General features: G+C 41.7%; 3 protein-coding genes across 6 annotated transcripts; 1 reads left to right on the forward strand and 2 right to left on the reverse strand.

The window, feature by feature from the left end:
- The first annotated feature begins 624 nt into the window (after positions 1-624).
- On the forward strand, positions 625-1,300 carry LOC108098465 (antennal-specific protein OS-C). 3 transcript variants are annotated; one of them, XM_017201372.1, is made up of 3 exons: positions 625-741; positions 798-969; positions 1,024-1,300. In XM_017201372.1, exons 1-3 carry the CDS (start codon positions 652-654, stop codon positions 1,161-1,163), a joined length of 402 nt encoding a protein of 133 aa, XP_017056861.1. In that variant the 5' UTR covers positions 625-651; the 3' UTR covers positions 1,164-1,300. The 3 variants fall into 3 exon arrangements, with proteins under 3 accessions (XP_017056861.1, XP_017056862.1, XP_017056859.1); XM_017201373.1 differs by having other exon boundaries at positions 1,036-1,300; XM_017201370.1 differs by having other exon boundaries at positions 798-1,300.
- Positions 1,301-1,433: 133 nt separating this feature from the next.
- LOC108098464 lies at positions 1,434-2,057 on the reverse strand. The gene is made up of 2 exons (XM_017201369.1): positions 2,030-2,057; positions 1,434-1,977 (listed from the first exon to the last, which is right to left on the reverse strand). Exons 1-2 carry the CDS (start codon positions 2,030-2,032, stop codon positions 1,483-1,485), a joined length of 498 nt encoding a protein of 165 aa, XP_017056858.1. The 5' UTR covers positions 2,033-2,057; the 3' UTR covers positions 1,434-1,482.
- A 1,797-nt stretch (positions 2,058-3,854) lies between these two features.
- On the reverse strand, positions 3,855-19,541 carry LOC108098614 (elongation of very long chain fatty acids protein). 2 transcript variants are annotated; one of them, XM_017201679.2, is made up of 6 exons: positions 19,126-19,541; positions 7,852-7,989; positions 7,010-7,117; positions 6,852-6,932; positions 5,284-5,745; positions 3,855-4,699 (listed from the first exon to the last, which is right to left on the reverse strand). In XM_017201679.2, the coding sequence occupies exons 1-6, from the start codon at positions 19,126-19,128 to the stop codon at positions 4,478-4,480; spliced, it is 1,014 nt and encodes a 337-aa protein (XP_017057168.1). In that variant the 5' UTR covers positions 19,129-19,541; the 3' UTR covers positions 3,855-4,477. The 2 variants fall into 2 exon arrangements, with proteins under 2 accessions (XP_017057168.1, XP_017057167.1); XM_017201678.1 differs by lacking the exon at positions 19,126-19,541 and adding an exon at positions 17,055-17,096.
- Between the last annotated feature and the right edge of the window lie 2,788 nt (positions 19,542-22,329).

The following is a 22,329-nucleotide window of genomic DNA, read 5'->3' on the forward strand; positions in this document are numbered from 1 at the left end:
ACACAATTACAATATGGATATGGACTAAAGGCCAACCAAATATCCTGTTTTCAACTATTTCACAATCCGACAAACTAGCTTAGGTTCACTTGCTTGCCACTGTTTCGTATCTTTCACTGCAACCTGCCCGGCAAGAGTCCGATTCGCAACTGAAGTTGCAGCTCGGCAGTGCCAGTGCATCGCTCCCAGGGGCACAGCCCCGATCGGAATCGCTGCCCGAGTTTGATTTAATTATACCTTTGAAGGAATCGCGTTCCGTGTGCGTAAGTACGATTTATGGCCGGCGGCGATTTAGCCGGGCCCAAAAACTACCTGTCTGCGTGGCAGCTTACCTGAGCTTTCTCGCTTGCCCAACTGCCAAGTGGTTCGAGCGGGTTTTCTGCCCAGCCACCGAACGGGGCAAAAACTGCACTCGTCGGCGCATTCCTGGCCAAAATTCGCTGCGTTGCCGCGTGTTTGAACAGAGTCTGCCGACTCCACAAGGTTGTCGGCTAGAACTTAAATTAGTGTAGCTGGGCCACACAAAAATTGATCAATTTTGACCCTGCATTACCTCGGTTTTCGACAGGCGACATGCAAATGTCATTAGCTCATTAAGTGGGAGCTATAAATAAGGCGGGCGGGTGCACAAAATCCAAGCAAGTTGACAAAATGGGTTTCCACATGGGACGACAGCTGCTGCTCTGCGGATTCCTCCTGGTGATGCTCCAAGTGGTGACCCAATCGCAGGCCAAGCCGCAGGTGATTGATTGAAGAGGATAACCAATTCAAGTCTGAATGTTCCACCTTCTCACCAGGATGTGATCACGGTTGCCGGCGAGGAGACGGAGGTGGTGATCAAGCCGGACGGCGATGGCGACGACGATGACTCCTCCTCCGAGGAAACAGTCGAGGACTCGGAGGAGAACCGACGCAGGCGGCGGGAGGTGAACACGGACAACACTCCACTGGCTCGAGCGGGCATTCCAGGTTTGCCAGATCCCGCCGTCATAATCAAGTTCGCTGAGCTCTTTCAATCCGTAGGCGAGCAAGTAGTACCCATTCTGTTGGAGGCAATTCTTCCCAGTGTGGACGAGGCTGGAGAACGCTTCGCCAGATCCCTGAACTTCCTCAAGAACTTGGTTCCCGGTGCGGAAGAGCCCGCCACCGAAAAGAACGAATAACCCAGCTGAAAATGATTTTATGAGGAACTGAACCGGAATTTGTAATTGGTATCTGGAGAGTAGGAGTTGTACAATTAGTGATCAGTCTAGGATAATCGGTTTTTGAGCTTAATTATTAAAGATAGTGAGCATTTCAATGTTATGATGTTATTATAGAATACCACCTATTACAGTTAATATATTTAAAATTGAATTCCGGTCAAAACTATTAAACAGTATTAGCTTGGAAGCTATATAATTGACTTAAAGGCTATTGAAAACTACAGCCTCTTTTTAGAATTAAGGTATTGTTCTTTATTTTTCAAATAAAAAACCTTGCTTAATCTGCACCATGTGTCTTTACAACCTCATTTTCCGCAACGGTTAAAACATAAATACTCTGGAAGTTAGTTATTTCCTCACATTTTCTGTCGAATTGCGAAAACAGAACGTCGACGATACTGTCGATGGCTTCGGATAAGCTGCCTTCACACAGAAGAGTTTCCGTGAAGAGTGTGTGGATAATTGGATGAATGGGCTTGCCCACACACACTTCATTGAGTCGATCCGAAATTCCTCCGATCATGCCACGGATCACGTGACTAACCAACGAGCTCTCCCTAAATATATCATCGCAGTGATTATAGAACTTTTCCGTAAGATCCCCTGATTCAGGTTGGGTTGTTTCAGCTGCAGTTTGATTGGTTCTCCGATGGATGCGCCTGTGTTTTACTAAACCTCTTGGGTGCACATGGTGACCAGTTTTTCGAGCATCCATAAAGTTGGGCAAAATTACTAGCAGAAAGCAGAATGCCAATAAGGTAGATACAAGGTGCTAAAAAATAAAATGAATACCATTTTATAAAAACTACTAAGCGCCACTTTACCATCTTTTTCGCTATCCGTTTTTATTCTGTGGATCTAGAAATGTTTTTCCCCTCGCATAATTTCATTTTATGGCTAACACCTATGGCTAATTTGATTAAGCAGTTTTTAAACGGCTCTTTAACATGGTTAAGTTATTTCATACTCTCAAACCGTTCAAACGAAGTACACACATTAAGAGGTGATTTGTTGGTCCTTTGCAGTACATTCTTATTAGAGTAATTCAAAGTACTGACTTATAATGAGCGGAAATCATTGACCTGCAAATGAAGTTAGTTCGATGTACCAAGAATGCAGTGCCGACATATAAACTCATCCCTGGTCGAAAAACAATAATAAAGGCTTTGGGAGCGAATCATTCGCGGTACTCGGTGATCATGCATAATATTTCGAATGGACTGTAACATCATACTGTCCCTAGGTAATTCGAGTCGATCGGATGCTGTTCATTAGCTCCTAATGAAATAATTATGCATGACGTCGTGTCCGCGTTCCTGCCTGCTTACTGCCAACAAAGTATTGGTTAATAATTTGCATAAATTCAAAGTACAAGGTTCTGCTGGTTCGCATTTTTTTGAGAACTCCGTCCGAAGATGTAGGCCCATGCACTTGCTCATTAACCATAATGGCATGACATGCCTACTATTCCTGTAAGAACTTAACTTTAATTTTCAGATTTCTTTCGGGGCGTGGTTACTTTGTCTCAGTCCTTTGCAAGGTCAATTACCTCTGGAACAAAAGGAAGCAAGGCAACCTAAATCCGGTTCGAAACTCTCTTATCACTGATTCTCTTCATTGTCTTACCGAAAGTACAGTGCCGAATTGTAACATTGTTTTTGAAAGTAACATTGCATTGCAGATACATTCATCGCTGCCTTTCACCTTGTAATATTTAATTCTGTTTCTGAATCTGTTCTAAAAGTGTTTAGGAAAATAAACCATATGTTGGCATACATATTTGTTGGCTTTTAGGTAAACTGCCTGGTGTAAACGTATGTGGTACATTAGATCTTCACGATTAAAACTCTGTCAAGAAATTCAAGCTTTATAACTAATGATTGATAATGATTCTTGCAGATTTCATAGAAATAAATTGTTTAACATATTGCTAATACCGTTTCTTCAGGGCTACAAGTGTTTTTTATAAAAGAACAAAATCGTGGCAGTCTGCACTAGTTGGTAATAAATAAAACATATTTATTATAACATATTGGTGCACTTCAATAAAACATTTAATTTGTATGTACAGCCCTAAAAAAATTCGAAACTGAACCAGTAATAAATAGTTAAAATAGGGGCCCGTCAAGTAACTATACCAACTAGGGTAAATCTCTAAGCAATGATTCTTTCAGCCTAAGTATCCAATTGTAAGCTATTTTTGCTTAAAGTTGAAATTTTTGTTTTTAACTTTATCCCTTTACAAGTCGCAGCAAATCCATTATGTACTGTTTAACTGATATTCTCGCTGATCAACATTCTTTCAGAATTTAGTAGCTTTAAAACTGTTTTCCATTTTAACTGACATTTTACACAGCCAACGATCCTGAAAGTATTCTCTTTTTAAATTTCTCGAATGAGTTTAAAGTAAAACGGACTGCCACTTCAAGTACTGTTCACGAAACCAAGGTGGCGACTTGGTGAACCAAACTTGTCTGATATCAGTTGCGAATTCATTAAACACTTCGTTTAAACCGAGTTAATAATTTGTCAAAATGGGATTGTAAAGATAAAGAAAGATCTGAACCCTTTGAAATAAAACAACCCCAATAGTAGTAAAAGAATGTTCTGAATTCTCTAACATCGATTTCCAAACAAAAACTGCTCCACTACGTTTTAATCTCGAATTTATTTATAAAATAAAAACACATTTCTTTGTTCAAAACAATCCACAGAAATAATATACACGGCTTAAAAAGGGTCGCTTGCATGACCAAAAATACAAAAGTATAAAGCGATAGACATTTAAAGCGGATCAACTTGGCGAAGGAGCGATGGACTCACTCAATGGACCATCGCCTCCATCCCAAGTTTATATTTTATAGCATTAAAATTAGATGAATGTCGCACTCGTCGCGAGTGCCTCCAAGATTCTCGGCAGCTATGAACTTTCTATGTACATGCACATGGATGACGGGATGTGGAAAGCGTTTGGGGGCTGATCATGGGTATATAGTGCTTATGTTTGAGGAATGATTAATAAACAGAGCGGTTTGCCAGCAGTGTGTGATCCTTACGTGCGATCACCATGGATTGTCCATGAAATAATGTTTTTGTTTCCTTGTCTTTAATTGATCTTGATTGCGAATTCGATTTGGCTTAGATGTAGGCTTGGACTCCCTATTCTTACGTGTAATTTAAATGTACGGTAATTTAATTGGTAGCGTAATTAATTTATGTTATGTGTGTTTCATGTTTGGCTGGCTGGCTTGCTGGCTGGTTGGCTGGCGGGCTCATTTGTTGCCGGCGTTCACGAGCACGCGCTGTCTCGCCGCGGAGTTCAGGGCCGGATTGCACATCTCCGTGGTGAACTTCGAGAAGGAGTTGTGGAAGCCGTTGGCCTGGCCGTTCTTGGCGGGCGCCACCTCGCCGTCCTTGTGGGCCTTCACGTGTCCGTTGGCATGTCCGTTGGCATGTCCGTTGGCATGTCCGTTCGCCTTCACAGCCGGCTTGTCCTGCAAAAGAAAGAATTTATTAAAATGCATTCTGTAAGATGAAGAAATATCAAATAGAAATACAGTCTGTAATATTTAATAAACTATACTCAGTTCCTCAAAATCTACACAAGTTAATATTATATGCAAAATAATTTGTGAAGACAATAAAAATAAAGAAACCGAAAAGTAAATTTCATTTAAATTGTTTGAGGTGTTTGAGAACTTCTATAGATTTAGCGTCATATTAAAAATAAAAAATTAAACAAGTTTCTACAGATCAATTGTAATATTAGAGAAATCATTTGATGTAAAAAAGTGTATGTCAAGCTTCACTGTACCTATTTTAAATGTTTAAATTGATTCTAGTTGTAAAATCTATGCAAAATTTACTTAAGAAGGCATTGAAAATAAACAACCTTTAAATTACATTCTGGCAACGCTAAAGTGTCTGCTAGAGCTTCTGTTTTATATTTCTGCTCTTTTTTTCATACTACATACTATATCCTTGAGGTGTCAGAAAGATCTTATACTTCGAATTTCTGTTCCATAACTATTATTAACCTGTAAAATATTGTAAAATATATATATATAATGTAGCTCACCTTGCCATCGCGTTTCACATAGGCACGCTTGTAGAAGTTGGAGAAGAGGAAGTAGAACATCACCGCGTGGGCGCCGATGAAGTAGGCGAATCCGATCGGGTAGTTGCAGTCGTTCCTGAAGAACAGCTGGAAGGAGTGCACCATGACGAGGACGAACTGGATCATCTGGAGCACGGTGAGGTACTTCTTCCACCACAGGTAGCGCTGCACCTTGGGTCCCATGGCGGCCAGCATGTAGTAGGCGTACATGAAGATGTGCACGAAGGTGTTCAGGAACCCGAAGAAGGTCGAGTGGCCACCGGGAGTGAACTTGACGCCCCACCAGACGGACACGGGCATGATTCCGTGGTGGATCACGTGCAGCGTGGACACCTGGTCGTACCGCTTGCGCATCACGAAGAAGAACGTGTCGAAGAACTCGGTGAACTTGGAGAAGTAGTACCACCAGCAGCCCTCAGCGGTCTAAAAAATTAGTTGAACAAATTTTGATTAATAAGCATACTTCAAACGTTAAGCCAACTCGCATTTTACCAATAAAATATTCCCAGAAAAAACTATTTTATTAGGACTGATTCCATACAGTTTTTCTCTTCAATTGAAATACCCTTTTATCGTAATAACAATAAAAATAATATTAATATTATATTCCAAGAAAATCTTTTTGAAACCCTATAATCAAATTTTACGATGCTTCTGCCCCCTGCTTTTTCGCTTACTAATTTGTCTTTACTATAAATACTGTTTAAAAAGTTAATAAAAAAATTATAATGTATATCATAGTTATTACTGAGGTGTACAAAGAGTGAACTACAATTAGTTAAAATAAGTTTTTGTCATTACTATAAATACATTTAAAAAGCTAATACAAAATTTCTAATTTATATTATAGTTATTACTAAGATGTACAAAGAGCAAACTACAATTTATTTAAATGAGTTCTGTGTTAATATATGCTTTTTTCTATTTATACCAATCTCTATCAGCTTGGCCATAAATCCTACTAGCCCAGAATAATATCTGTGCTTATACACATTCTGTGTTTAAGCCGATGATTGTTAGGCGAAAAACACAGGTCGAGGCTTGGCAGATCGATTTCGTTTACACCTGGAACTAACGGTTGGCAAGTGGCAAGCTTATCAATAACAGAAAATGGGTGATTTGCCAAATCTTTCGCCTGTCAACTTTCTATGAACGCCACTTTCTTTGGGTCGTTTACCCACTTTAGCCAGCCTGGCGACACACGTGAGATCGAGATTCCTCGATCCGCACAAAACCAAATCCACTGGCCACACAGCCGGCCGGCTTTCGGCATCCATTTCTTTGTTAGTGATTAGCATAAGAGAACCTGTCGCTAATGCCATTTTGCCTAACTTCTTGTCGCTTCGCGGGCAAAAACTGGTTGCTTACATAAAATCTGGCCCAGTCGACAAAAGAACTTTGCTATTTGCCAGCCATGAGCAAAAAATAAAAATTTATAGCCCGATGTTTGGCTGTACATATTTGCTTAGATACGAGCTATATATACTATATAGGAGGAGGTATATAGGAGCTTCCAAACAAATACTTACACGAATCGCTTTCGGCGCGTATGAATAATTAACGGGCTCGCATCGCCAGTTATAGCCGTTCAGCCATCCGCCTATGCAGGACTATAAATGCAGAAGGAGGAGGTGGTTAAGTGGTTATTTTACTGGGGAATCTACTTATTAAGTGCATTTTATATTACCTCGTAAAAGAGCCAGGCACTGAAGATAACTTGCGCCGCATTGTAGACAATCAAGACTTTGCGCAGCTCGAAAGGCTTTCTGTTTTCCATGAGCTTGGGTCCGAGTACCTGGAATGAACCATCGATCAGTTCCACTGTACATAGGTGCATCCTCTTCATCATAACTCTCGAATCGGGAACCCTAAACCCTCTTCACTTAACATAATCAAACAGAGGCCAAAGCCTGTTGCAGCAATTATCAAATCAAATCAATCGACGCGACCGACTTTGTCTGTTGGTTTTGTGACAAGTTCGTTGCCTAAGTCTTTTGTTTGGCCAACCGCCGCCCCGTTGCTAGCTCTTCCCTTTCCCCTTACCCCTTACCCCATTCCGCTCATCCCTCATCCCGCTTGATTTTAGCAGACATGTGAAAGTAAGTTAAATGCTTTGGTAAAATTATGAACGTGAACCAATGCAAAGCGGAAAACCTAAATAGAAATCGTTTATCGAATTGATTTTTTGAAATTTTGCATAATCGCAGCTTGAGTTTGGGTCACCTTTCGACACCGGATCGTCGCTTAAATTGGATGGCCCTGAACCCCAACTCGGGTTTCGCAGTCGCAGTCATTTCGCAATGCAATAAAGCGAAACTAGTTTGCGAAAAGGATCCTGGTGATTAACCAGACGAGAATCTGCCAGTTATGGTCTACAAAATCAACATAAATTGCCCCTATCGTAATGATGTTGTTCTGTTCTCTTCTGTTCTGTTCGATTCTTATTTTTTGTTTTGTTCGAGAGGAATCTGCGTTCTTCCCCACTTCAGTAATTATGGATCGGTGGTTCCCCAATCGCAGACCACTTACCTTCACGATATAGGCGTATGTCAGACTGATGGCTATCGTGGGGAACGGCGAGCTCATGAGCGGGTAGTCTCGTGTTCGCGGATCCGATTTGTTGTCCATCAGATCCCGCCAGCCGTCGTAGAACATTGTGAGGTAATCCTGTAAAGACCAGAAAGATACAAGATTAGTCAAGTGTGCTAACAGGGAGTGGCTAATCAGCCAGCCACCCCGCTTGGCGAGATCAAGTGTCAAATCAATAAGTTAGTGGCTCGTTATTGCAACATTGTCGTTTCAGGCAAATGCAAGCCAGCAAAGTTCAAAAAGGCGGACAACTGATTGATTGCGAGTGCTGGGCGTTTGGCTTTGCTTTTAATTAAACCTTCCCTCGCAGCGAATCAATCAAATGGCGCAATGCCCAAAAAGACAAAGGAGACTTAAGCTAGTTAAGCAAAACAACATACTGCTCGAATTTCCGTACGGGGCTCCCCATTAGCGAAAAATCATGAGTTTTTATCATATTTGCGCGCGGTAATTTCCCATTGTCGATTAGCACTCTGCGATGCCAGTCGCAAAAACAAAAAATGTATACATCGAAAATAAAAATAAAAACACAAGTAAAAAACTGGTGCAGCCGGCTGGCCGCGATGTTGCAATCCGCAACGGCCTCTTGTCCATGTGATAAACAACAAAACGAAATAAAATAAAGCAAAACAAAGCAATCTAGAAGCGATTGGACAGCCTGACCGACTGACTGACTAACTGACTAACATGGAAGATGGAATACATGGACAGATCGGCAAAAGGGGGATGCCAGGAAAAGCTAAACCAGTTCCGCGAGCGTTAATCGCCGCTTAAATAGTTAAATACCCGACTGGCGGCAATTAAAGAAAACAGCGCTACTCTTAATTGCAGTGGGGGTTGCAGGCGATTCCCATTCCGATTCCGATTCCACGGAGGGGTTAGGGTTAACTTAATTGATTTCAGCGGATCAGGGGCGTATGTGTGGACGGTTCGGACGGTGTGGACGGTGGAATGTCAAGGGAAATTGGCGATTTTGAAAGCTGCATTTGTTAAATCAATTAAAGCGATACCATAACTCAATTATTGATTTATAGCTAGGTTTCACTTATTTGCAATTATAATGGTAAAACTGAACCGTAATTGGAGTCCGTTAAATCTGCACTAGCGTTTTCCTGACTTCGTTTTCGTCTGTCATTAGGAAAATATTTCAAGCAGCTAAGAACTGGAAAATTGCTTGAGTTAACGTGAAATAAAATATCTTGGTAGCCTTGTTCTGCCATTAATTTCCGTTAGGGATATCTTTTTAATTCTAGCGGAAATGGAATTGAGAACAAGGCTAGACAAAACATAAGTTCCAAGGCTGCTTTTATATTTGAGCTAAAACAAAGTGCAAGGAGAGCCAGCTAATTATTTTAATCAAATACTCCTTCTTATTATTTCCTGCAATTTAAAAGCGAAAACCAATTTCCTTGACTTCACCGATACCCAATAAAGTTTATTGAATTATTAGTAAATAATTATACAAATTTGAAAATTGCCTAGTGTTTGAATGTGAATTTAAGAGCGGGGTGTTTTTAATGTTCGGGTTATGCAGACGAAATTGTATGCAATTTGCTCTCTAAAATCCATGCCTCTCGGCTTGTGTTACTTTTATTTGGACTGGTTAGAGCTGCATTGTGTCGTGCCAATTCTTTCTAAGATTGCCTAGAGCGTTAACTCTTTGCATAACACCTTAATTCGAGTTTAGGCAGCTAGTTGCCCCAACTACGCCACTGGCCACCAACAGCTCATCCATCATTCTCGACTGGCGAAGCACTTGCAGCACCAACAAGACATATTTGTCCATCCAATCAGGTGAACAAGAGGGGTTTGGGGCAAAAGACAATGCTCATTTGTCGCCTGGCCAGCTAAGTACGTCAGCAATCATCATCGGAGTTGTGCGCCGATCGAGCGTTGAAAGCAACGTCATGCCGCCTGTCCATTAATGAACCGAGTCCACCATTAGGTGGCCAGGTGAACTTAGTGACCGACTGTTTGTGTGGGAGTGGCCAGCAGTGTGTAATTGCCGGTTCCAGTGAAGCTATTTCATCTTTCTGACGCATGATAGCCATGTTGCAAGATTTATTGAAATTTCAGCCACTCCACGTGTGTTCGCCAATGATGACTGGCAAAACTTCCTACAACACACCTGGCGCACCTCGGGAATGCTCTCGATGGCAGGCAGTGAAGCGTCTCAAGACGGACTCTACCCGTCACGATGATTCAGATTCAGATTCGGATTCGGATCAGGGCTAGCCCAAAAAATGAGATTTCCGCCTCTGTCTGGCGGATTACAAAGTCCGGAAGAGTCTGCTCCGCAACTCGACAATGTCTCCGGTGATTGCATCTAATTAAGATTCACTTACCGAGAGAGTCTCTCCCTGCGAAGATTTTCACTTTTTTAGGTGCGTGCTAGTTAATTGAATTTGAGGACGGCGGGGAAAACCCGAAAGTACAAAGACCAATCTTCGGATACTCTAACGGAAAAGGTAAAATTACATCAGGCATAAGTGGTGATAACTTTCAACAAATTACCTTATGTGTGTCACATAATTTATGTTCTTTAAAACATTCGTAAACTCTTAAGTAATAAAGTTAGTCATAGAAACTTGATTTAGTGTAGCTAAACATTAAACATTTTTTTTTATGCCTGATGTAATAAAATAATTGGTTAGTATTTCCAATGAGATCTCGCAAATTTCTGTATTAATAAGTATTTGAGCTTATGGGAGATCGTTACATTTTCTAGTTTTGAAAGTTGTTCTAATAACTGTGACCTTAGCTTTCTTTCAATTCGGAATGAATTCAATTTCCCATTCGATCTACATAATTTGCCAATTTATCTATCTTTAAAACATATATAGAAATATTTAATATAGTTATTTTTCAGGTGCGTGGTTTTTTTTCATTGTAATTCACGACCTTGTAAGCATTCAGCCGTTTCCGGTGCAGCAGCGTTTTTGGGTAATTTTAAAGCTTTCCCGTGTGTTGAAAGTCGCAAGGCGTAGGTGTGAATTAAGTGTAAATCTGACCGATTATAGACAGATATTATGCCAGACAACGACAGCACTTATTAAGTAATTTGCATCGCGCTCTTCCTGGCCAGCTGACGTAGGTCAGCCACCGGTGTTTTAATTTCACATATTTTATGCCATTTGATTAAGGAAAATTACTAGCGATGAGCGTCATAAAACCCGTTTTCTCACACTATCTGGGTGAGATCCATTAAGAGGAAAATAGTATACACTTAACACGCATTATAGTGCACTTGCTGGCTGAACCAAAGGCGGAGCAATAGACCACTGGACCTCTAAGCGCAATTAAATTTAATTGTCGCTCTGTTAACCCGGCTCTCTGTCCGAAAATTCCGTCAGTTTATGTCGCTGCATTTCCGACTGCATGTTTTTATATTTCGGGGGCACTGAGCGGTGCTCCAGTTAGAACCGACACTCACGGCCTTTGCAACCAGTTTTCAACAAGAGGTTGGCCAGAGGAAGTTCAATCCAATTCCGGAACCATGAGGAATTTCATTCATAATTGGCGGACTTTGGTGGGCCCGCCGCCAATCAGTTTATCCAGTTGATCTGTCATAATTCGATCTATCATGCAAAGACATAATTTGTCATGTCTAAGCTGGCAAGCGGTTTCTTGTTTTCGCGATTTTATCGAGGCGCAAACAAAAGACTTAAGACACGAACCTGCCGCACCAACAAGTGCTCGGGCGTGGGCGCAAAATATTCGATAGTCATCGCTGCTGATGGCTTTTCAAGTAGTGCGCAGCACAGCTGCATTAATGAGCCGATTCAGTATATCACATTAGCTAAGTTCCTAGAGCTGATTGGAATACAAAAACTCACTCAAACGATTGGCGTCGTTTCGAGTGAATTATTTGAAGCCCGGATTGCAATAAAAGTAATGTCCATCTGGGTGGTCTCAGTGTATATTGAAGCTGGGAAGTAAACAAAATTAACTGGCCATCTGTAAGCTCAGAGCAAATTTGAAATTATACTCTTCTCGCGAAACGCGCGGTTTGTTGAACTTTGATTTTGGCAGGCAAATTAAATAAAATACTGAATAGAGAGGAGGGCAAAAACAACCTTAAAACCGGTATCTGTAAATCAACAAAACTGCCATATTCTATATATGCACACATTCTGAATTGCTTATTGGCAATGGGCCTTGTGTGGATCTGCAAAAGGTTGCCCAATATTATTTGCCAAATAGTGATTCACACCGCTGGGCAAAGTTTGGCGCTTGTGTAATCCCCTTATCGAATTCTGCCGATTCACGGTGACGATCACGATGATGATGATGTCTTGTCCAGAATCTCGGCTTTTTTGCCAAGCTGTCTCTCCTGTTTGGTGCTAATTGGACTTTGGCCCAGCAAATACGGCATCTGTATTGCACGGCATTGTATTTGGCATTACATAAAGCCGGCTTTGCTAGCCGACTTTGGTCAGTTTGGTCAGTTTGGTTGGTGTGGTTTGCGTAAGTCGCAGCATCCCATCTCTCGACCCTTTTTCGCTTTCTTTGGTTCACACGCGCTGGCCACCAACACCAAATGCTTTCCCTAAAAACCCACAAAAATGCTTCCGTCAGCGGTGTAAGGCGGCAAGTGTAAAGCGGCATTTGTAATTGTTGTTTGTGGCCACAACTGCTGCTGCTGCTGCTGTTGCTGCTGCTGTTGCGCGTTACATTTTAACGCTTCATTATGCGCCATAAAGTCAGTCGGACGGACGGAGACCAGAGATCCGGACAAATGGCCTGAAATTTACAGTGCCCATGATTTGGGCTAAAGGCGTACAGCCTCACTACCGACGAGTTGCCCATTCACCATTCATATCCATCATCATTGTTCGATGTCGCCATCGAGGGGCGGCGGCAGTGGCACCAGCAACTCCCCATTGGGGCCGACCCACAAGGCAGTGAGTGAGCCGCCGCCGAAGTGGGAACCTTTTGGCCGGACAATGATTGTTTTTAGTCGCGCTCGCCTGCGACAAATTGTCAAATCGTCGCCCTAATGTGTTGCCAGTGACTGTGTAATAAGCGATCGACGGCGGGACCGAGACGGCCACTTTGGCTCTAATCGCGGCTCACTGGGTTGGGCAAGCGGCCGGACAAACTGGCTGTCAATCACACTGAAAGCCAGTATTTGAATATCTCAATCAACTCCATAAAGAATGATTCCGCCGATTTCTTTGGCTCACAAAAAAGCTGGATCTTGTCAGCAAATTAAAATAAAATTAAATTTGTCTTCAAAAAAATCGAAAATATATCTCCTTTTAAATTATATTTTGCTGACATGCAAATAATTTGTAATAATATGTCCAACGAATTTTACTTCAACTTAACAATTGTACTTGGTTTTTTTTCTTGTTAGCAATCAAAATATCTTTGAAATGTATTTAAATTCTAAATACATTCTAAACACATTTAGATAAACACAAATGTTCTCTGCTAAATAAATGTAAGGTTATTAACCCGCTAAAAAACAATTAAAGTAACCAGCTTAACTAATCACAAACGTATACATTTTTTTCTCAGTGATGTATCTAGGCCAAAAAACCCCAGACGTTTTCAGGGTTTTATGGTTCACATTCCCGCTCAGCTTTTGTTGATTTAACTAATTAATACCACTATTTCGATTTCAATGCCAGCGTCTTTGGCTCTTTTAACAGTTTATTATTTTTTATTATTCATTTGAGGTGGTGGAAAAAAATCGGAGGCATTCATCCCGAACCACAATGCTTGCAAAATACAAATTCCGAGCTATGAATCAGAGGCTAGCTGCATTTTTATCATTCAAATTTTTGGCTTTGCACAATTTGACCCAAAAGCCAATATAAATCACCGCGGCCCGTGGACAGAAACATATTTGCTAACATTTGCATTTGGTTGGTGCGGAGTCGACAAAAGCAATTAAATTATCAGCCACAGAGCAGCAGCCGCGATCGAACAACAAAAATGTTATTAACACTTTACAACATGTTGGCAATTAATTAAGCCAAGCGTCCGAAATCCCGATCTCCCCATCTCCCTCTCCAACTTCAAGTTCCGCCCAGAGTGACTGAGAAAAAAAAACAGTATCCGACGGGTTTGAGTTTCAAATGCATAATTGGGAAGACAACAAAGAGCGACGAGCGACTGACGGCGAGAAGAAGATGATATAGGTGTTGAGGCTGCGATGTAGTAACAGACGTCAGTTCAAATCTTAAAAATTTAGTAGGTATGTATTTCTTTACAAGGCCAACCGGCCAAGCAGCCAAGCGGTTTGCTGGCTTTCTGGCTTTCTGCTTGCTGGCTGGGATTTTGCCTTGTGGACCTACGCGTATTTTTATTATTTCTACATTTTTGCAATTGGCCCGGCGGGAGAGACAGGTGACAGGGACAGGCATTAGCATCTGCAAATCTCTTTCTTTGATTTATTTCAACGACTTTTATATAAGTCTCATCTGCCGGGGCGGCACTAAGCAATTTGCACAGTAAGAAAAAATTATGGCTTCCCGTTTGTGTATCCGCATAATTGTCCAGCTCAACACTTTTACTTTCCCAGCAACATCGGCATCAGCAGCAGCAGCAGCAGCCGAAAAGAAAAAGCAATAAGAGATCAATTTAAAGGGCCAAACAGGTTTACACCGATGGAATTGAGGGGCCATCGGGGCGATTGGGGATCAATCGAAGCTGGGACCCAAACTCGTGTCGCACTTAATGATTTTCGATCATTAATGAAAAAATTGCTTTGAATAGCGGGGCCGAGAAAAATCAAATACAGTCGCACGAACCTGCGCAACATAAAAATCAATTTATAGGTCAAGTTGAGCGCAGCAAACGGGGGATCAAAAGATATAGGTGGTAAAATGGAAGGGGGGAGTACGGGGGTTTCTGTATCTGCAACTGGTATACGGAGCCAAAATTCAGGTTCAGAGCGCGACTTTTACTCCGGCGGGCGAGCGGCAAGCGGCATCTTGTCTAATTTGACAAGGCGATGATGCAACACCCCGTGGACCGCGGACCACCACACACACGATTTGTTGAATGCGTAAACAAATCTTCGGTAAATGGAAAGCCGTAAAGGAAAACACAGCGGAGTACAAAAATGAGAAGACAATAAAACAGCCATAAAACACCGATCACCTGCCGCTGATCGAATGATGAATGCCCGAATGCCCGAATGCCCGAATGCCCAACTGTTGTGGGTCAAGTTGAAAATGCAGCGCGCGTTTTTAGCTTTCAAGCAAATACCGTGCTGCGCGCGACTTGCACGCGATCGAAATCGCTAGCGATTTCCCAACCGAGATCGGAAAAAAACCGAAAAAAAAAACGAAAACGCGGCAGCAACATGTGCAGCAAATGCACTTGCCGCTGCAGCAGCAACAACACATGATATATGTGGGCTATATCCATCCGCATTAGTGTGTGTGTTTCGCCAGAGAAGACTTGACTGCGGCCACTTTTAAAAGCAGCTAAATCGCGTTAATTTGGCAATCGAGTTTGGATGTGGTTCTTGCAGCCACCCGCTTGTCGTTGGCCCCAAATCCCCAGTAATTAGTGCAAGACTGTTTTTCCGAGTGTACGCTGCTGCTGTTTCGATTCGCTGCTGCTGTGCTGCCCCAAGGAAGTTGAGTTGTTGTTGGTTTTCTTGCTCTCGGGGGCGGTCTTTGTCCGCTCACTGAGTGCAGACGAGCGTTTTAGGTTGCAAGTTGTTGAAATGCACACAGCAAGAAACTTATATATATATTTAAATATATATATATATATTTAAAACTGACCAATTATCTATTTCTTCTGATACCATTTGCTCAACTGAGTATAAAAAATTTACCAAACTTAATTAGTCAATAATGTTTTGGAATGTAGAGCAAATAACTAAATACTTGATTAAATATTTACTTCTTTAGATTCAACATGTTAAACTAAAATCACAATTTTGCAAATAGTAAAAAAACATATAACAAATTTTGTGATCAGTCTGTTTTAAAATGGTAAAAGTAAGTACTGGAACTATTGATTGTTGTGGCACTTCGACATATCCTTTGCATATTTTTTGTTCAGTGGACAACAGTATTCGGTTGCTGCTGCAACTAAAATCCAGTAAATAGTCAAGTGCACAGCTGCAAATACTCCACAGTCTGGCTAAATGTGCGTAAGTGTAAGTGTAAGTGTAAGTGAGTTCCCCAAATGCCATTTGAAAGCCCCAATTCAGATATTTTAGCTGATTCATTCTACATTGCGCGAATGTTGATGTTGATTTTTTCGTCGATGTGAATGTTTGTGGCGCTAATGTTGCCAGTCAGGTTAGGGGTTTGCATTAAAAATGGTAGCTCGCCATCTGGATTCAGGCGGTATTTAATATGCAATTCCAATTGGCTGCCGAAGTCCAGCTTTTCGTCCCTGCCGCCATTTCCCAGTTTAAAGGTTCCTGCCCTCGAGCCCGTAAATCACTAGCAATACGATTAAACAAGCAATGACTTTTCGCGGCTCAATCATTTAACATTCACACACTTATCAGGTTTTTGTGTCCACTAATTTAAATTTCGTTTTCGCCGCTCAATGTTGATTATTTAATTCCTTTTTTCTTCGGATTAAATGTTTCGAAAATTCCTCGCAAGCCAATTCGTTTGCCCAGCTTGGGTTCGCGTTATTTATGTGTTTTTATATAACCAGCTAATCTTAAAATAATTTTGTTTGTTGGGCTTCGCTTAGGAACTAATTATTCCGAATCGTAAAGGGAGTTACATTTTCAGTTATATAAAAAAAGGGGAATATGTATTTGGGTGTCGAAAATCGTTTCCTGTATTCCGAGTAATTTATACAAAGACACAGAAAAATCAACCTTGAACCGAATATCATTATCCGTTTTAGTCCCATCGGTGCTCGAAATAATGTAAATAAGTCGGACTACGAATTCGTTTAATTTAGGCTAAACCCCGACCTACAAATACATTCAATCGACCCAATAAAAGTCGAAAAATATGTATAAATGACTTGTTTGGAATAAAGAGTTAGAAAAATCGAAAAACCACTCAAAAAGCTATAAAAGATGTCAGCCTGCTTGAATGAAGATTTAAAAGCTGTTATTTTTAGTGGTTTTTAACACCTGAAGCGGCATATCTTTCCTAACTAATCTTGAAACAGGCCATAATTGAATTTCAAATGACACTTACTTCAATCACGGGCCGATAAGAGTCCATAATTATAGTCACAGCTGAACGTCTTGGTGTCTCTTTATTTTTATCAAGCAGAGTTCCTCTCTTTTTAACTTTTATCAGTTTTAAACGGAGAGAGCCTCAACCTTATCTGGTAAACACAACATATAGAAAAACCGCGACGCACGCACTTTATAATTTGTCTAACAAAAAACTTTGCCCAACTGGCATATTAGCAATCGAAGAGGATAAAATGTATGTGATCCACGGAAAATATCGCGTATACGCCGCGTGGAGCCAAACAAATCGAAGTGGAGCACTGCACTGCGATCGCAGTCACATGCGGCAAGCGTTATCTCACCCATACTTCGGCGCCCTTTCGCTCAGCCCCTGGTTTTATATTTATTTACTATACGCTCTCCCCACACTCGAGTGTTATTGCCTTTTCTCTTACCAAAAACAGCTGAGTGCCGAGCGGCAGTGGCAGCAGTAGTCAACAATAAACGCTCGCTGGCTCTCTAATGTGACTAACTGGCCCACAGGGACTGCAAGCAAATCGGCTGATTAAAGCACATTTTTATTATGATCACTTGGCGGCGGGGGGCTGCGCTTCGCAGTTTGGCAGCTGGGTGGCAGTTGCTAGTATTGACCAGCCAGCCAGCAAACTGGCCAACTGGCCAACTGGCATAGTAAAATTCGCCGCCAGCGTCTTTGCACTTTTCAGTGTCAAAAGAGGCAACACAAAAATGCGGCAAAAGTCCCAGTCGAAAATAAAATCGAGGTGTAATAATTATTGTGTAAGAGGCCAAAAGGAGAAGAAAACAACTCGAAGATTTGAATAAGTTTCGATTTCTGGGTTGCCTTTTTTCGTAAAATGGTGCAATGCCAGTGATCATTAGCCAGCGGCAGCAGCGATTGGTTAACCCACTGGCATTTTTTCCACTTTTTCTCATTTTTTTTAAAGGTTTTTTCTCGAATTTGCAGAGCTGGCGGTGAATGAATATGAAAATCACTGGATTTCTACACCCAGCAGCATCTGCAATGATGGGCAGAAAGCATAAGTAAGGCGGACGGCACAAAGCGGTCCGTCGGTCGGTGGATTGGTTGGTTGATTGGTCAGTTGGCCTGGCCCTGAGTGGCTATGGCTATCATTTCACTTGCGATCGGATCGCCAGTTATCCCATATCCCCAGTCCCAGATTCAAGGTCAGCGCTGCACTGCATTTCCGTGTGAAATGTTGTCGGGCCAGCTCGAGAGCTGCTCAAAAACAAAACTAAAACCAAAAACGAAAAACGAAAAGCCAAAACCAAAATCAAAACCAAAAGCCAGCCTTCACTTCACTTGACCGCCAGCCAGCGATGTGTTTTAATGTTGCTGCTGCAATTGTTGCTGCTGCTGTTGCTGTTGCTGTTGCATTGGAGTTGCTGCTGTATTGTTGCTGCTGCTGTTGCCACCGAAACAAACGTAACTGCAGCAGCAGCGGGGGAAATAAGTGCAGCATTTGCATTTTCTGTGTGCACTTTTCGCGAAATTCAAGTGCGAATGACTCTAGCAAAACAGAAAACGCTCACGTTTTGGGGGAAAAAAGCGGGGTAAAAGCGTCGAAAGGTCTGCGCGGCGTCGGCAAAATTGCATTTGAGAAAGACATTGAAAAACCTTGCTGGCGAATGTGTACTTGAAATCGAAAACCAGTTGCTAGCTCTCGGTTTTTTTCCATTTCCAAAGAAATGCGAGTAAGAACCAGGAACGGTTGTCGAACGAAAGGTTTCCTCGATGAATAACTTGCTCAATTAATTTTTACGCCAGCACTGCGGCTATTCATCGCCGGGGGTTGGGGCCTACTTTTATTATTTTTGTAATAATATTTTACTTAATAACAGCACACACGAGTCGTGTGCAAAGGGTCATTTGTGGGACTGATGGAAAGCCCAGGCCGACGTATGCACTCGTATATTATTGGGGCTTGCATGCTGGGGGTCGCAACGAAATTACTGGTTACTCGAGCCACTCGAATGTAGGAGGATTTCGCTTTCGGTGGAATCGGTTTTCCACTGAGTCACACTTACACCAAGGGAACCCCCTTACTTACCATTTTAATTTTCTTTTCTAAATTCGCTGTTTTCGGGCACTAGAAGTCGGCTGATCTTGCGATTAATACAAGGCAACGTGTTTGATGTAAATTCACTTGGCTAATTTAAAGAGATTTTCTCGGCTTTGGCATACGATTTATCACATTCGGTGCACTATCCTTGTTCGTTGTATTTTGTGTTTGTTTCTTGTGTTTGTTTTTTTTTTTTGTTTAAATTTTCAGAGTTTTACACATGCACACACGGTCTAAACGGCCTCTCGGTTTCTACATCACTATGGGGATGCTGCGACTGCTGCGGACTGCTGCGAACTGCTGCGGACTGCTGCGGACTGCTGCGACTGCGGCTGCTGGACAACAACTTTACTGGACAACAACTGGACAGCGACTGGGCGAGCGAGCGCTTTTCACATTCAAATCAAAAACACTGAAATAAGTTTGATTTCACGCTGTCGCTTTACTTTTATACCGACTCGCAGTCGTAGGAGCGGAGTTGGCGGTCGGTCCGTCGACGCCGGCGCCGCCGCAGACGTCGTTGCAGAGCAGCGCCGCCGCCGACCGCTCATTTTTCGGCGAGCGTGTGAGCCGAAGTCGAAAGCTTTCGGCCAAGTTCTGAGCAACAGGTTGTTGTCGTCCGCCGCTCTCGCTCGACAAATCGGGCTTGCGCCAGGATGACGGAGCGTCGGCCCTTTGGAACCGAACCGCTCGCGGAATTCTTGGTATCGCAGCCGCCTTTGCACCTACACCCAAGTACGGCGCTAATTGCCGCAGTCTAAATATCGCCGTGGGGCTTTTTGACGAACGCGCCCGCCTTGCCAGCGATGATGGCACGGTCCAAAGTTCTGGAAAAATATCAGTTTATTAACCGCTGGCCATTCCCGAGCCAGCCATTCGTATTGGAAAAGTGTGCAAAAAATTAGCATATCCGCATATAAAATGGGCGAAGAGAGAGCAAAGAAAAGGTCGCCAGCAGCAAACCGAAATCTTTGATTATGTATTTGGACAAAAGCTGATGAAGATGAAGATGGGGCTGCCAAACCAGTTTGCCTCTTGGGCTCTTAAATATTTATAATGGCCAAGACTCGGCTTTTCTCTGTTTGCCTTCGAGGTGCTTAACAAACGGCTAAAATGCGCCGTGAACTTGTGAAACAAACATTGCTCCCGAATCAAAAGAGCGGCTACACTCAAAAAATTACCCCGACTACCACAAAAACGCTCTCAAAAAGGAGTCAAAAGTGATTTACTCAGAGGAAAAGTATATTCTTTTAAAGGATATGAACTTTTCTTAAAATAAATTAGAACCTTAAAAAAGGAATAATTTTTCTGGTGGTTAAGTCACGTACAAACTAATCTTAAATGTAGAAAAATAATTTCTTAAATGATAACCATTTTTTATGTTTAAAAGGTAAGTCGTCCGAAATTCATTGATAAATACAATTCCATGATATTGAAGGCATTTTGCTGAAAGAAGAAGAACAAATTGGAAATTATAGTTCGAATTTTACTGTACCTCAGACATATGTGTGTATCAATACACGTTAAAATACAACAAAGTTTTTATATGACTATTTTATTTATATAAGAATTTATAAATCCTCCAAACAGCAGAGAAAAAATCAGAAGGATTTTTAAGTGTACCATTGCCCGGATTTTGGAGACAACCTGGCGTATACTTAATATCTGGGAGGGCCTAGCGTATGGCTGGCTTTTCGTGGGGAACTTAGGTATACTTAATCGATTTCTGTGAGCTCAACAATTAGAATAGGGCTTACCAACCTCAGTCAGATCGAACTTTGGCAAGGCTTGCGTCTACTATTTTGTTACCCTCAATTACGACCCTTCTGCTATTTTGATTCTAATTTACCTGCTAAAAGTCTCACTGCATTTGCATTTACGTTTTTCGTAAAGTTTGCTGCATGGCCGCAGCGTACAAGATCAATTTGCGGAATTCTTACCGAATAACACGTAACTGACCATGTAATCTAGCCGCACCGTATTAACATGTTCAAACAGATGGATGGGGAGAATATGTATGAATATGAATATTTATGAACTGGTGGCCCTTTGCTGATCCCATCAGCAGATCGGAAACACGCGTATGCCATATTCGGGAAAATTTAAATACAATCTTTTCAAGGGCTTTTCTAGCGGTTGAATGACAGTAGGAAAAGTTCCCAACGAATTAAACAACTTGAACCGACGTAAAGTGCCTAATATGGGTACTCATATGTTGTTTGGGAATATTTCTTTGGCTGAAGATGTTTGCTAAAAATTCCTACGCTGCTAAAATTTTCCGTTCAATAACAAATTTTGATGCTTGTAATCTGTTTGTGCTGTTTTTGTTTTGAGAACCCAGAATGGAAGCTAGTCTTTTTGGCAAGTCTAAACCTTAATAACAACTTAAAGCAAATAAAACAATACACGACTTTAACAAGCAATCACAAACTAATGGTTGCTCTTCTACTTGAGTTTTACTCATATATATTTACTTCACGAAAGCTTCGTTTGAAATGCAAGTTTTTGTAACAAAAGTTTTTAAAACGCGAATTCTGCTTACAAATGCATATTGTGACATTAGTTGAGGCGCCTGCAGGCCACGCCTTATAATATAATTTATGTGAACTAAAATCAAAATAAATGAGCACTTTATAATCAAATAAGACCTTGAGTTTGTGCGAAAATTTCCATACAAATTAAAATACTAATCCAATTTGCGAAATTTTATCAATCCAAGCTTTTAGTTGACAGTGTGTGTCCATTATAAAAAGTTCACCTGGTTTTTGAATATTTAAGTACATGCTAATTTTATGAAGTGCATTTTGCATACACGATGCTGAACAAGCTGGCGGCTGCCGATCAATTTCACTTGTTCCGTTTGACTCGCCTTATGCTGACCATCAATCAGACCGAAATAAACATTTTTTTTGTTGTCGCTTTTTTTACGGTGCGAAGGCGGCCGTTTCCGGTGCTCATCTCCCGCCAGGAGTACAATGACTTTTTGCCGAGGCGCTTCTCAGCTTTTCGTCTGGTGTTTGGTTTTTGCGGGCACACGCGGCGTATGCTTAATGGCACAACCTTCGGCCCAGAAACATTGACTTCAATTCGAGACTCAATCGGACGGGCCAGGTGACGATCGTAATGATGCCTCGCAGATGGACAGCGTCCGATTTTGGACAGCATCTGGTGGGTGTTCGCCGGCCAAAGCCA

The sequence above is a fragment of the Drosophila ficusphila genome, unplaced genomic scaffold, assembly GCF_018152265.1.
Source record: "Drosophila ficusphila isolate 14025-0441.05 unplaced genomic scaffold, ASM1815226v1 contig_791, whole genome shotgun sequence".
NCBI lineage: Eukaryota > Metazoa > Arthropoda > Insecta > Diptera > Drosophilidae > Drosophila > Drosophila ficusphila.